This window comes from Portunus trituberculatus, chromosome 14, assembly GCF_017591435.1.
Source record: "Portunus trituberculatus isolate SZX2019 chromosome 14, ASM1759143v1, whole genome shotgun sequence".
Taxonomy (NCBI): domain Eukaryota; kingdom Metazoa; phylum Arthropoda; class Malacostraca; order Decapoda; family Portunidae; genus Portunus; species Portunus trituberculatus.
Window position 1 is genome coordinate 17,284,789 of NC_059268.1, and position 12,562 is coordinate 17,297,350.

General features: G+C 38.5%; 1 protein-coding gene across 1 annotated transcript; it reads right to left on the minus strand.

The window, feature by feature from the left end:
• On the minus strand, window positions 1-7,495 carry LOC123503701 (nucleoporin SEH1-like). Its single transcript, XM_045253679.1, has 7 exons — window positions 7,187-7,495; window positions 6,576-6,732; window positions 4,352-4,491; window positions 3,311-3,423; window positions 2,227-2,460; window positions 1,804-1,964; window positions 1-978 (listed from the first exon to the last, which is right to left on the minus strand). The coding sequence occupies exons 1-7, from the start codon at window positions 7,295-7,297 to the stop codon at window positions 794-796; spliced, it is 1,101 nt and encodes a 366-aa protein (XP_045109614.1). The 5' UTR covers window positions 7,298-7,495; the 3' UTR covers window positions 1-793.
• Window positions 7,496-12,562: the final 5,067 nt, after the last annotated feature.

Sequence of the window (12,562 nt, forward strand, 5' to 3'; positions counted from 1 at the left end):
TAGTTTTGACAACTTTAATTTGTATAACAAAATTCAGTCAAAATACTGAAAAATGTTCCAGTAAAACTGCAATAATCAATGTTCAATCATGCCTCAGAGCAACTGTGACAGGATAATCATAAAAGTAATTTTTCATAGATTTATGCATGATTTTTCATATCTAGAATCTCATTTTTTACACTTATAAGTCATTTCACTCTTGTTCATAATGCCATTCAGGTATTCACTATAAAAATATGATGCCTTATGAAAGTTATAAAATGGAGAGAAAATAGTTGTCTGTGAACTGAAGTTCAGTAGAAAAGCAATGTTGATGTAAGAATGAATGTGATTATTCAAATTACCAAATATTTAAATTACAAACTTACATAGTAAAAATATAAATAAACAAAAAATAAAATGTGACAAAATAACTGATAATCCAACTTCCAGATGAAATGTAGCCCACATCTTAACATTACAACATATCAAGACTAATTAACCAACCATAAATAATATTTTATTTGTTGTCATATACTGCTTGATCTCAGCTTCTCTATACGATATATAATTGAATAATAATTTTATAGTCATTGAAGATGCTGTCAATTGGACACAGAAATATTTGGTAATTAAAAAGTCACGCCCATGCCTACAATGTTTTCCTATAATTCAAAATTTTCAAAACAAGAGAGGCTGAGGTTAACTAATTGAGAGAGAGAGAGAGAGAGAGAGAGAGAGAGAGAGAGAGAGAGAGAGAGAGAGAGAGAGAGAGAGAGAGAGAGAGAGAGAGTGTATCTATACTAGAATCACATCAGTGCCATTGTAAGTGAGCTGGGTGGGCAGTAGGGGCAAGCTTGAAATATCTGGCAGTGTGCTGGCCAGTGGAAGCTGTCCCCATCTGCTGTGTTGAGCCTCCAGAGCTGTCAGCCTCAGCTACATTCTCTACAGTGTCACCACGCATAGTTGAGATGCAACGCCAGATATCCAGGTAGTTTGCTGGTGATAGAAAAAATTATAATGCAGTTATGAAAAAAAAAAGTCAGTAAAAAAAGTAGTAGTTATATATTGTTGGAAGTAATGGAAACTAGTAGTAGTTATATATTGTTAGAAGTAATGGAAACATAGTCCACAATAAGACCAAGAAATAAAAATCAAATTCCTCATAAGACTTAAACATACACTTAACAGGACAGGTTCCAGGTTATTTCAGTTATATATCATGATCTTTTATTTTTTTTACTTTTTACAAACAGTATTGTGAATGAAACAATCATGGTCAATTGAACTAAAAAGAAAAGAAATATTATTTGTATATATATATATATATATATATATATATATATATATATATATATATATATATATATATATATATATATATATATATATATACAAGGAAAGCTAAGCTAACCTAACCTATCCTAACCAAACCCAAATAAGCCAATTATCGATAAACTGAGTATCCTCATGGCAACTAAACAATTTCCATATAAATTTATCTTCAGGTCAGTTTATGTGAAAAATTAACCTGCTGACTGAACAACCCAAACCACTTCAGAACAGAATGGAACTTTAGGTCAGTTTATACAAAAACGATTAGCTAACTGAATATCTGTCATGTAAATCCAACTTTAGGACAGCTCTTGTAATTAGCAAATATGCTGACCAAACTTCATCAGCCCACATTGTAGCTATGCTTTTCAGTTACGTGAACTATTAATGACCAGCAATAAACATACCTGTTTATGAACATAGAAAGTGGCCAAAAATCTGTATTATCGTCAGATGAACTGAATATTTGTATAAACATTGGTCACTCACCTTTCCAGAGGCGCACACATCCATCATCCCCAGAGGAGGCCAAAATAGTTCCAGTTGCATTCCAGCAGACTCGCCAGACAGTGGAGTTGTGATCATCAAACTGACCAGCCTGACGCACCTCAAAGGACATTGAACTGCCCTGGCTCTGTGCTGACTCTTGCCTGGAAGGAGATACAAGGTTAGTAGAGCTCCAAAACCTTTAATGAATGTGATTCCTACTATTAAAAATCCCTGAAGATCACCATTTCTCAAAGAGCAATTTGCATCATTAACCCTTCCATTTCGTAACCAAAGCATGACATACTAATACTTAATACAGATACTTCTGACTACCATGGAAATCAATAGTTTCCAACTGCCTATCCACTATCACCCATCTCTGTTTTTTTTTTTTTTTTTTTGCCATTCCCTGGTGCTACTTACTTGACAGGCCGTAGTGTCACTACTCTCACATCCTTGGTGGCAATACCCAACAAATGATAGGACCGGCCCAAGTTTGGAGCAAAGGCCAAGTCATGCACTGGATCACTTATTGACACAAGGCTGTCCACACGGTTCCACTTGTGTGTGTTGGCTGAGAACTCGTAGATAAACACTTTTGGTCCTGAAGATGTATTGGGATCATCGCTTCCCACAGCTATTAGTGGTGCGTGGAGCCTGAAGAGCAGAGGGTTTCATTATACATATCATGATACAATTGCATTACCAAATGAAAGAATAAGAGTTAAAAAAGGTATGAAAGAAGGAACATATACAATGAAAACTCAATACTCGAACGTCTTTGAAGTTGAACTTTTGATACTCAAATGCAAAAGTTTGATTTGGTACTTGAAAAAATATCTAGTACTCGAATGTTCAAACATGATTGCAAACAAAGGCTCTCCTCTCCCTCCCCATCACCACTGCCAGTTGTCTCGCCACAGTCGTGAGAACAACAACATTCTCCTGCATTTCATTTAGAAACCTAAAATGGCACTAAAGAGTCTTATTTGTGGTGAAAATAAGGAATCTAGTGAGAGTGCAAATGTTAGTGAGCCACAGCCCTCCACTAGGAATCACACCAGGAGACGAGTTACCAGACATTTTCGTGGATGAGGACTCGTCCTCTGATGAATAACCTTCCTCCTCCTCCTCCCCACCCTTCTGCTCTCCTTTTCTACATTATCCATCACTACCCCTCACCTACGGGAAGTACAAATCAAAATTATGAAAAAAAAATTACGTTGAATTTTTTGTAAATTTAAGGTTTTGCTACAGTTAAAATGAATTACCTGATTTATAGGTATCAGTTGTTGAACTTTTTGATATTTGAACAGCCATTTGGAATTAATTAAGTTTGAGTATTGAGTCTCCACTGTGATACAAAAATAAAATTCTGAATGCCTAAGGTGTGGATGGCTTTTCTTCATTAAGAATAAATGCAAACTGTATTTATCTAGACAAATGTGTAAGGGCAAATATGTAAGCAAAACTGACTGTAATGAAAATACCAGTAAAAGACACTGACCGGGAGGGTGAAGGATTCCATGAGATGCAGGAACACTGCAGCTTACAGTTGATTTCATATTGGGGTGACCACTGATTGAGATTCATCACATCAGGTGCCTCATATATCCTTACCTGTCCATATAAGAAACAAATTTCACCGTCTCATAAATGTTCTAAATAAATTAGATAAATACCCTGTGATTAGTATAGCTTTATTTCTAGAACTATAGCATAAACCCTTGTTTGAATATGAATAATTTTGTCTCTGTATTAAAATTCATGGAATGTTTCTTCATAAGAAGTGAATATTACACAAGTCTTCTTTGGCCAAACTTTTCAGTGTTCCAATGTCATTCATATAATTCTTTAATGAATTAATTTTTTAACTGCATTTCTATAGCTGGATAAGTGTTAAATGAAAAATTTTTGATGTGTGTGGATGTGTCATTCACTTACGAGTTGCCTGTTGGTCACCTAGCCAGTCATTTCCCTGCAGAAAGAACTCAGAGCTCATGCTGGCCGATCTTTGGGTAGTGAGACCACGCTACAAGCCCTTGGGTTACATCCAGTACTTATTTGTTGTTAGGTGAATAGACACACATTAAGAAGCTGACCCCTTTGCATTGCTACACATAGAACTTAAATCCAGGTATACTCGGTTATGAGCCATGCCTGCTCACCACTGCACTATGGAGTGTGTGTATTTACCAAGTTATATATTACAGTGTTTTAGCAGGGCTCAAAAAAGAGAGAGAGAGAGAGAGAGAGAGAGAGAGAGAGAGAGAGAGAGAGAGAGAGAGAGAGAGAGAGAGAGAGAGAGAGATGCATGGAAAAAGCACAGCAGCAAGCGTCAGGAGTGAGATATTGTAAAACCGAGCACTTGAGGCTGTGCACCACCAAGTTCAATGGAGCAGGGATGTAATTTCATTATTCTGAACTGTGGTGTTTTATTGTGCTATGGGTAATTATGTAGATTTTTGGCCATGAAATGAATAAAATTCATATTCTTTAATAGATTTTATGATAAAAGAGATAGGAATTCATAAAAATAACAACTTACCACTCCTCCAGCTGAACACGTGGCAAGTTGCAAACCTTGAATCTTAGGAGCAAATTTTATGTCTGTTACTGAAGTACGTGAGTCAACTAAACCTGCACGCTTGATCCAGGTGCTGTGGATGCCACGCCCAGAATCACTCACTGTGGATGTAAAACAAGTGTGAGCTGGAACTATGCTGAATGTAAGATACATAGGGCCATACCAAGAGTCGCGAAGGCCAAGACACGGACCTTCCCTTCGACCAGCAAGGCAAAGCCTTCGCCTTACCTTCAATCTATACCAAGAGTCGCCATGGAAGGTAGGGCCGCAAGAGGTCTGCCGCTAGCATGAGTTGGTAACAGTTGTTTCGGTATTGGTATGACTGTAATCCGGATTTGAGCTCCACGAACGATAACAAAACCACAGTGCGCGCTACAAGAATGGAGGGAAGAAGCTGTGACCGGGCCTTGCCACTCAAGCACGAACAGAGAATAATGATTCTCAATCTTGTGAAAGAGAATAAAGACTTGCAAGACCACTCAACAAACCCGGCTATCCTTCACAAGAAAAATTTAGCTTGGGAGGCGATCACCAAGTCATTTAATGCCATTAACATTTTTTAATATTAAGATATTTATAGCTAAATAAAAATTCAAGATTTTAGCATCAGCTGGTGCTCAGAGAGAAACTGACAATGTGAAAAAGAGGCAGGCTCAGGTAGTGAGTAACAAGCCCACATGTGATCAGAGTTATTGAATATCTGTGTCCTCAAGCATTCCTTATTGAAAACCTGGCTTGCCACACACTTAAATAATTTTTCTTCTTTTCAAGTTTTGTATATGTATAGCAGTTCTGAATGTTTATTGTTGTTGCTCAATTTCACTATGTATTTATAACAGGTTTATTCAACAACTTTACAGACTGCAGTGTTTTCATAATTTCCAGAATTCTTAACTTTTTTTTTTCTGTATCCTTCCATTATCCCTAAAGTGGTAATTTATCATGTGTTTGGAAATCACTGTCTTACAAAATCCATATCAAGAAGCAGTGGTAGTTCATTACAAGAGTTGAGAAATTTGTATTCTTTGGGATCTGCTAGACCACAATTTGTATGCATATCATTAAAAATTCCATAGTTAACACATTAGTATAGTCAATCATGAATTACATTAATCATGGCCTGAAATGGTTTGGATACAGGACTATACATCTTGAGAACTACAATACTGTCAGTATACCTATACTTAAATCCTTGCACATCACACCCAACTCAGTGAAAAGTTATCTGTTGACTTAGCTTTAACATTATTGCACTCAATGCTTATGTCACTCACTGTCTTTGTTGAGAGAGAGAGAGAGAGAGAGAGAGAGAGAGAGAGAGAGAGAGAGAGAGAGAGAGAGAGAGAGAGAGAGAGAGAGAGAGAGAGAGAGAGAGAGAGAGAGAGAGAGAGAGAGAGAGAGAGTTTGATAAGAAGTCCTGGGTTAGTGTGAAGTGGGGTGCTTGTGAAATTCTCTGTCTACATCCCTACATACATCTTTGTGGTTTTGTTTTAAACCTGCTTATACAGGCTAGTATTTACCTTGTGACTGGCTTTTCTTTGCATACTTTGACAGCCTTCTGTCTGTTGGCAGTTCACCTGTCACTTCCTATTCTCCATTAACCCATGCACATATTTGGTCTTTAATAGGCTTGGATGATGAGCTCACTAAAGAAAATATTTATTACCATGAAATAAACAGTGTAACTTTCCTGACAAACGAAAACAAGCTTCATAAAACAGCTAGGTGGCGAGCTTTCTGGATCCACTGCGTTCTTCCACCTCGCGATTTTAAGGCGATCCTTCACTATTATAAAAGAATAGTAACTTATGTGGAAACATAACTATCGGTTTTTCGAGATTGAAAATATTTCTTGATGTTGATTTTAGTTTATACTATTCGTTGGTCACTCCAGCTTACGAAAATTATAAAATATTTCTTCGAAAGTCATGTGGAAGACACGGGGCACCCATGCCTTTCCTTTGACCTTCCCTCTGCTCTTCGTTCCAATAATGACAGCGACTCTTGGTACCACATTATCTTCCCTTCTACCCTCGACCTTAAATCTTCGTGACTCTTGGTACGGCCCATAGAGTTCAACTTGTAAAGAATTATGATGTTTACTTCTCTACTTCTTTTTGAATAAGGAATATGAGGAAACCTTTCATTTAACTAATTCTAGCAAACTATAATTGTTGCCACCTACCACTCTCCTCCCAAATGGCTGCTGTGCGGTCAAATGAGCAGGTGGCAATGATTTGGCCAAACTCTGGGTGAGCCCATGTCACCTTCCACACAGACCCACAATGAGTCTTCCATGAGGCAGTGCACACCCACTCCCTATCCTCATTAAGGTCCCATATCTGAAAATTTTCAAACATTTTTGTCAGAAACTAAAAATAAATAAATAAATAAAATAATATATTATCCATCAGAACAAGCAAGCAGTCATAGTGATCTTCACTTCACCAAGGCATCACACAATAATAGTTTCCCACAAGGAACTGTCTCACTGCCGCTACAAGTATTGGCTTGGAGGAAAGGTGTCTCTCTATGCTGTTAATGATTTATATAAGCATTATCATTAATGTATATATTCTTATCGATTTTCATATATCAACAACAAAGTAGTTAAACTATTTTACTTCATAATATACTAGTTATTCTATTTACTTGTTGGTTACGATAAAAGGGTAAACAGAAAATAGGTATACTTCTTGAAACTACAAATTTATCAAGTGTATACAAGACAGGGCGTGCGCTTATTCTTGTATTTCACAAAATATAAATATTGTTATGACATTAAGACTCACGCACCTTCACGCTCTGGTCACTGGAACAAGTGGCCATGCGTCGCCCATAGAAGTCAAAGGCCACATCGTGAATAAGATCCTTGTGCTCGGCGTTCAAACTCTTGGCCACAAACATTTCTGCTAACCCGCCAACACTCCTCCGTCTGGGATTGACTTGCCAAGCTGACTTCTTTATGCCAATGCTCCTTTTCACTCACTCTTGTCTTGGTTGTTCATTCGTTCATCACTTCTCTTGATATTTGCTAAAATACAAAAGACAGCCCTATTGGTCGCCGCGGGTAAACAAAACGAGGACTGCCGCAGGGACGATCTCGGCCAAGGAACGAAATGTCAATATAAATCCTCGGCTTCTCATCCAAAAAAAGTTACTTATCCATGGGTAGACTAATTTTGGAATATACTGTTCAGTGCTGGTCTTCTGGTCTCCAAAAATATATGAAGACAATTTTAAGGAGTTCATAGAAGGAAAAGAAGACTAAACAGAATTGGCCAACTTGGAAAATTAGGGAAAAATTGTAAAATACTACGCAATACATATAGTACGTAGATAATACGAGCTAAAAATCTACGGTAGAATAAGTGATGCAATTCATACTTATGATGGTCTTGATACATTCAGTTCGCTAACTCGTACAGTATATAGGAGTCATCAGTTACTGGAATTATGACCCTCCTGATAAAGCGATGGTCACGAGCTGTTGGTAGATATAACGACAACTTTGTAAAGAGCACAGCAACAATGTGGTCATCATAAGATCATTTTCTTTTTACTCCCCAAATCACACGATTAGGTAAGCAATTTCAGATGTGTATGAGATATGTAGGTAGCTATAATATGACATTTCTCAATATGCTATTTGGATATCTCGATCAGAGGTGTCAATCTAATAGTGAAATATCATGTCTAAGTATTTGCCACTCTATTATTCATATTTTCCCTTAATTTCATTAGTGTTTATACTTTTTGCACCCAAACGCCTTTTCTTTTATATATATGATTGAAGAATTAAAGACTAGCTACTTGGCTTGCTGATGAAAAATACGCATTCATTGTAGCAAACCTCATGTTCTAAAAATGCACACAATGCCGAGACACAACACACTAAACTGACTTAAAAAAAAAAAAAAAAAAATCAACTAAAATCGAAACAAAAAATGTTAATACATAAGAATGTTAATACTGCATGACATAAGAATGTTAATACTGCAACAAAGTAATTGGGAGAGTGTATAAACAGGTATCGGTATGATCCAGAGATGAATGACATCACGTAGGTATAACTCGCATATTTAGTAATGCCCTCGCACACATCTAACCACGAGCCGCACACTCCATGACAATCAACATCACAACTTCCGGGAGGCGCGCCACCTGGCCAGATGATAGGGCTAACTATCAAGGAGTCTGCAGGTCCTTACTCATTACCATCCCGATAGTAATACTTCAGCTTTGCAAAGGGCATTGCCAAAAATGTCATTTCGTCTTCTCGGGGCACATGGTAAGAGTTAGAAAAAGGAATCTAAAAGTAACAGCTGAAATCTATTAGTGCCTGTCGTTATATCTGTGTTCAGTGCAATCGTCTACGGTTTCTCCAGTGAAGCAGCAAGTGGCATTCTGTCATCAGCATTCAAAGGGTTTACATTGGAAAGTTAGCAGATGGCGTGAAAGCAGTCCACTGAGACATCCAGTGCATTTCTTGAAGCGATAGGAGAAATGGGTGAAAGCTTCTATATGCCCTCGAATGTAAGGCTAGGATGTTTGCTGTCCCCTCAGTTGTTCATTGTATATGGATGCAAGTACCTATTGATAGTGAAGTAAGTTTCACCAATTTTACAGAAGAGACGAGCAGAGTTGACACATAATACAATTGAATGATACTATATTTTTATGAAGACACTGTATCACCAGCAAAGAGTGAAGCTTAAACAAAGTCTGGTAACTGAATCGCTATTTTTAACTGAAATATAGTCAAAATGAAGTGATGCTTTTGAGAAGAGAAGTCTGACGAACATTGAATAAGAGCAAAGACTGAGGACTGAGAACACTCTATGAGAAAGTTAAATGAATGACTAACTGAAGAAGACAGTAAATTAGAATATCAAGTCAACCTAGCTGTACTGTGAGAAGCAGTGTTTTCTGAACTGTCGTCGTAACATGGTGCCTATACTGGGACAAACCTCTCCGCCATAAAGCCATTCAGAGAGAGAGAGAGAGAGAGAGAGAGAGAGAGAGCGCTTGCATAACGTACTGTATAGCTATCACCAAAGTCTCCACATCGGGCAAAAGGAATGAGGTAGTTGGGGGATGCGATCAACCCGAGGGACCACTAGGTATTCATCGCTGTCAGTTGGGACTGGGCATTGTCTAGCTTTGCGTGTCTGTCTGCCTTGGTTGCTCGGGTCTTGCATGTGGTAATATTATTATTATTATCATTATCATTATTATCATTATTATTATTAGTAATAGTAGTAGTAGCAGTAGTAGTAGTAGTAGTAGTAGTAGTAGTAGTAGTAGTAGCAGTAGTAGTAGTAGTAGTAGTAGTTTAGTAGCAGCAGCAGTGGCAGTGGTGGTGGTGGTGGTGGTGGTGGCAGCAGCAGCAGCAGCAGCAGCAGCAGCGGCAGCAGCAGCAGTGGTGGTGGTGGTGGTGGTGGTGGTGGTGGTGGTGGTGGTGGTGGTGGTGGTGGTGGCAGCAGTGGTGGTGGTGGTGGTGGTGGTGGTAACAGTGGTGGTGGTGGTGGTGGTGGTGGTGGTGGCACCACCACCACTGCTGCTACCACTACTACTACTACTACTACTACTACTACTGCTGCTACTACTACTACTGCTAGTGTGTGGTGCTGCTGCTGCTACTACTACTACTACTACTACTAATAATAATAATAATAATAATAATAATAATAATAATAATAATAATAATAATAATAATAATAATATAGTAGTAGTAGTAGCAAGGTAACGTAGTGATTGGGAACTGAGCGAAGTACTGACAAGAGTGAATTATCGTAAACTGAACTAGTCTGATTTGTTGGTATGGCCTCAGTATACTAGTCCGCCAATACTGAAGTTCCAGGACTGGCAACATTTCATTGGCTACCATGTTGCACACCTTGGTGAGTCAGGGGTACAGCAGGAAAAGACTTGGCAAAATATAAGAATGACTTAACAATGGTAGAAGTAATTGCCATGCTGAGCATACCAGCATTTGCATTTCATGTGTACTTTCTATACGTTATTTCTCGGTTATGTAATTTTCATATTAGTATGGTTATTAGATGCAGGAAAACATCCATCATACTAGTAAGTATTTATGAAAGTTTTTACCGGTTGCTTTTATTATGACAGTCTGTTGCTAATGAGAAGGCACTGAGTGTGTAGTCGTGACGACTACGGCAGTGCTACAAGAGCGATGTGCGACTAAGACGAGGTTTTACGAGGCAGATTCTGTAGTCCATCTTGTGTACCAAAAGAGTGAAAGTCGTTTCTTGGTTGTTTAGTATGTAGCCCCTGATTCGTGCGGTTCTCTTGATGTTTCGGATTAACGTTGTACCTTTTTTTTAGGTGTCTCTGTGCCTCTGCAGTCAAGAATCTTGCTTTGGTCGCGCATTTCTGCTCCGACACTCTTTCCACTCCATGCTAAAAGGTATATAGTATGTACTATGTAAATACACGAGGTTGATAGTGCGCTGAAGTGAGCTTATCCATATGTTGCATAAGGAGGGAAAGTGACATGTTAATTGCTCTTGGAAGATAAAGAAAACAAGAGTTGAAGATGCGTTCCTATGTGATCTCCATCACATCGCACGACATAATATGCAGATTTCACTGCCCACACGTGGCTCACTATAACAATACCGCACTGCACTGGAAACACGGAAGAGCGACAATGCCCATTGGTCACTTCTGCGTTGTTGGTAATGAGGCCCACAAAATCTTCTTCTATTTAGTAGTCCACTCATTCCGCATAATTGATGGGCTAACGCAAAGACCGGACCGGATCACCTTGCTATCTGAGGCTGGCCTTGGGACAAGAGTATGTAATTATTGCGCGGTGAATCCAAAATACGCGCAAGCACACACTCACACACATTCTCACATGATAAGACAAAGGAGTCTCACCATCCATGAACGATGACAGAAAGTATCTGCGGTGAAAACGTTCCTTGTTCAGTCGATAAAACGTCTTGATCTGCATGGGCGTCACGTAACAACGATGAGACAGGGTACCGGTGGGCATCGGAAAGGCAGGTAGGAGGGGGCACTGTCGTAAGGGGGGTGACACAAGATAAGCCCCTAATAAAAGTGAGGGGCCTTGCTCTGCAGAAGACACATTAGCAGCAGAACCAGCAGAAGCAGTAGTAGTGGTCTCCGTCATGGTGCGCTGTGGAAAGGTAGGACAGAAGTCAGTCAGTCATTGATGCAGATGTGGGACTTTTCAGGGTGATGGATTTGATAATGGCTGAACACTGATTAGAGAGATTGCGTTAATGTTCAGTACATAGTTAAGATATGAGATGGTCAGGTCTCTTTTTTTATTTGTTATTGATTAATGTAATACACTGAACGAGAATAGAGAGGTGAACAATGTAAGGATGTAGACTTCGGAAGAAAAGTAGAGATTATAATACTGATGTGATGCCAACTTACTTTTTTTGATACTTGTAATTATATATTGCACTGTATATAATGTAATACTTGTTTATTATCATTATTGTTTCGGCATCATAGCAACGATACAACAATGATATAACAACGTGGTCCGCCAACTGATTTCAAGAGGTTAATGTTAGGCACCGTTACCTGATGTTAGTTGGGAGTAATTGTCATATACTATTGTGCTGCATGTATTGTGACTTTAACTGCATTTAAGGCCAATGTGTGTCAGGTAAAAAAAAAAGTCTTTGTGAAATGAATAGGAATGTTCAACCCTCACGAGACTCGAGAACTCATTAATGCATGGCTTTGAAATCATTCTTACTACAATGGCCATGCATGGAATAATTGTAATGAGAATAGCCCCATGAAATAAATACAGACATTTAAAATTGATATTTCTCTTCGATAATGATTTACGTTAAGTTACAAACACGAATAGTTGCAGTAGTAGTCTTACGGTTGTGGGAAAACTGGCTAGATGTGTGAAATGAACTGCCATGTATAAGGTCTGCATGGAATATGGTAGTGCATGACAATGTTTAACTAAAGTGCTTAATTTTCTTGTGTTTTAGTTGTTGCCTCATTCAGAGGCTGGAAATGTGAAGATTCTTTATCACTTTCTGAAGAAGGCAATGGTAGAAATTTAAACGAATAAACTGCTTCACTGCTTTTTCTATTGAGAGTTTACCTTTGTTCTGCCACTGCTCTTGGCAACGGGTTAGTTTT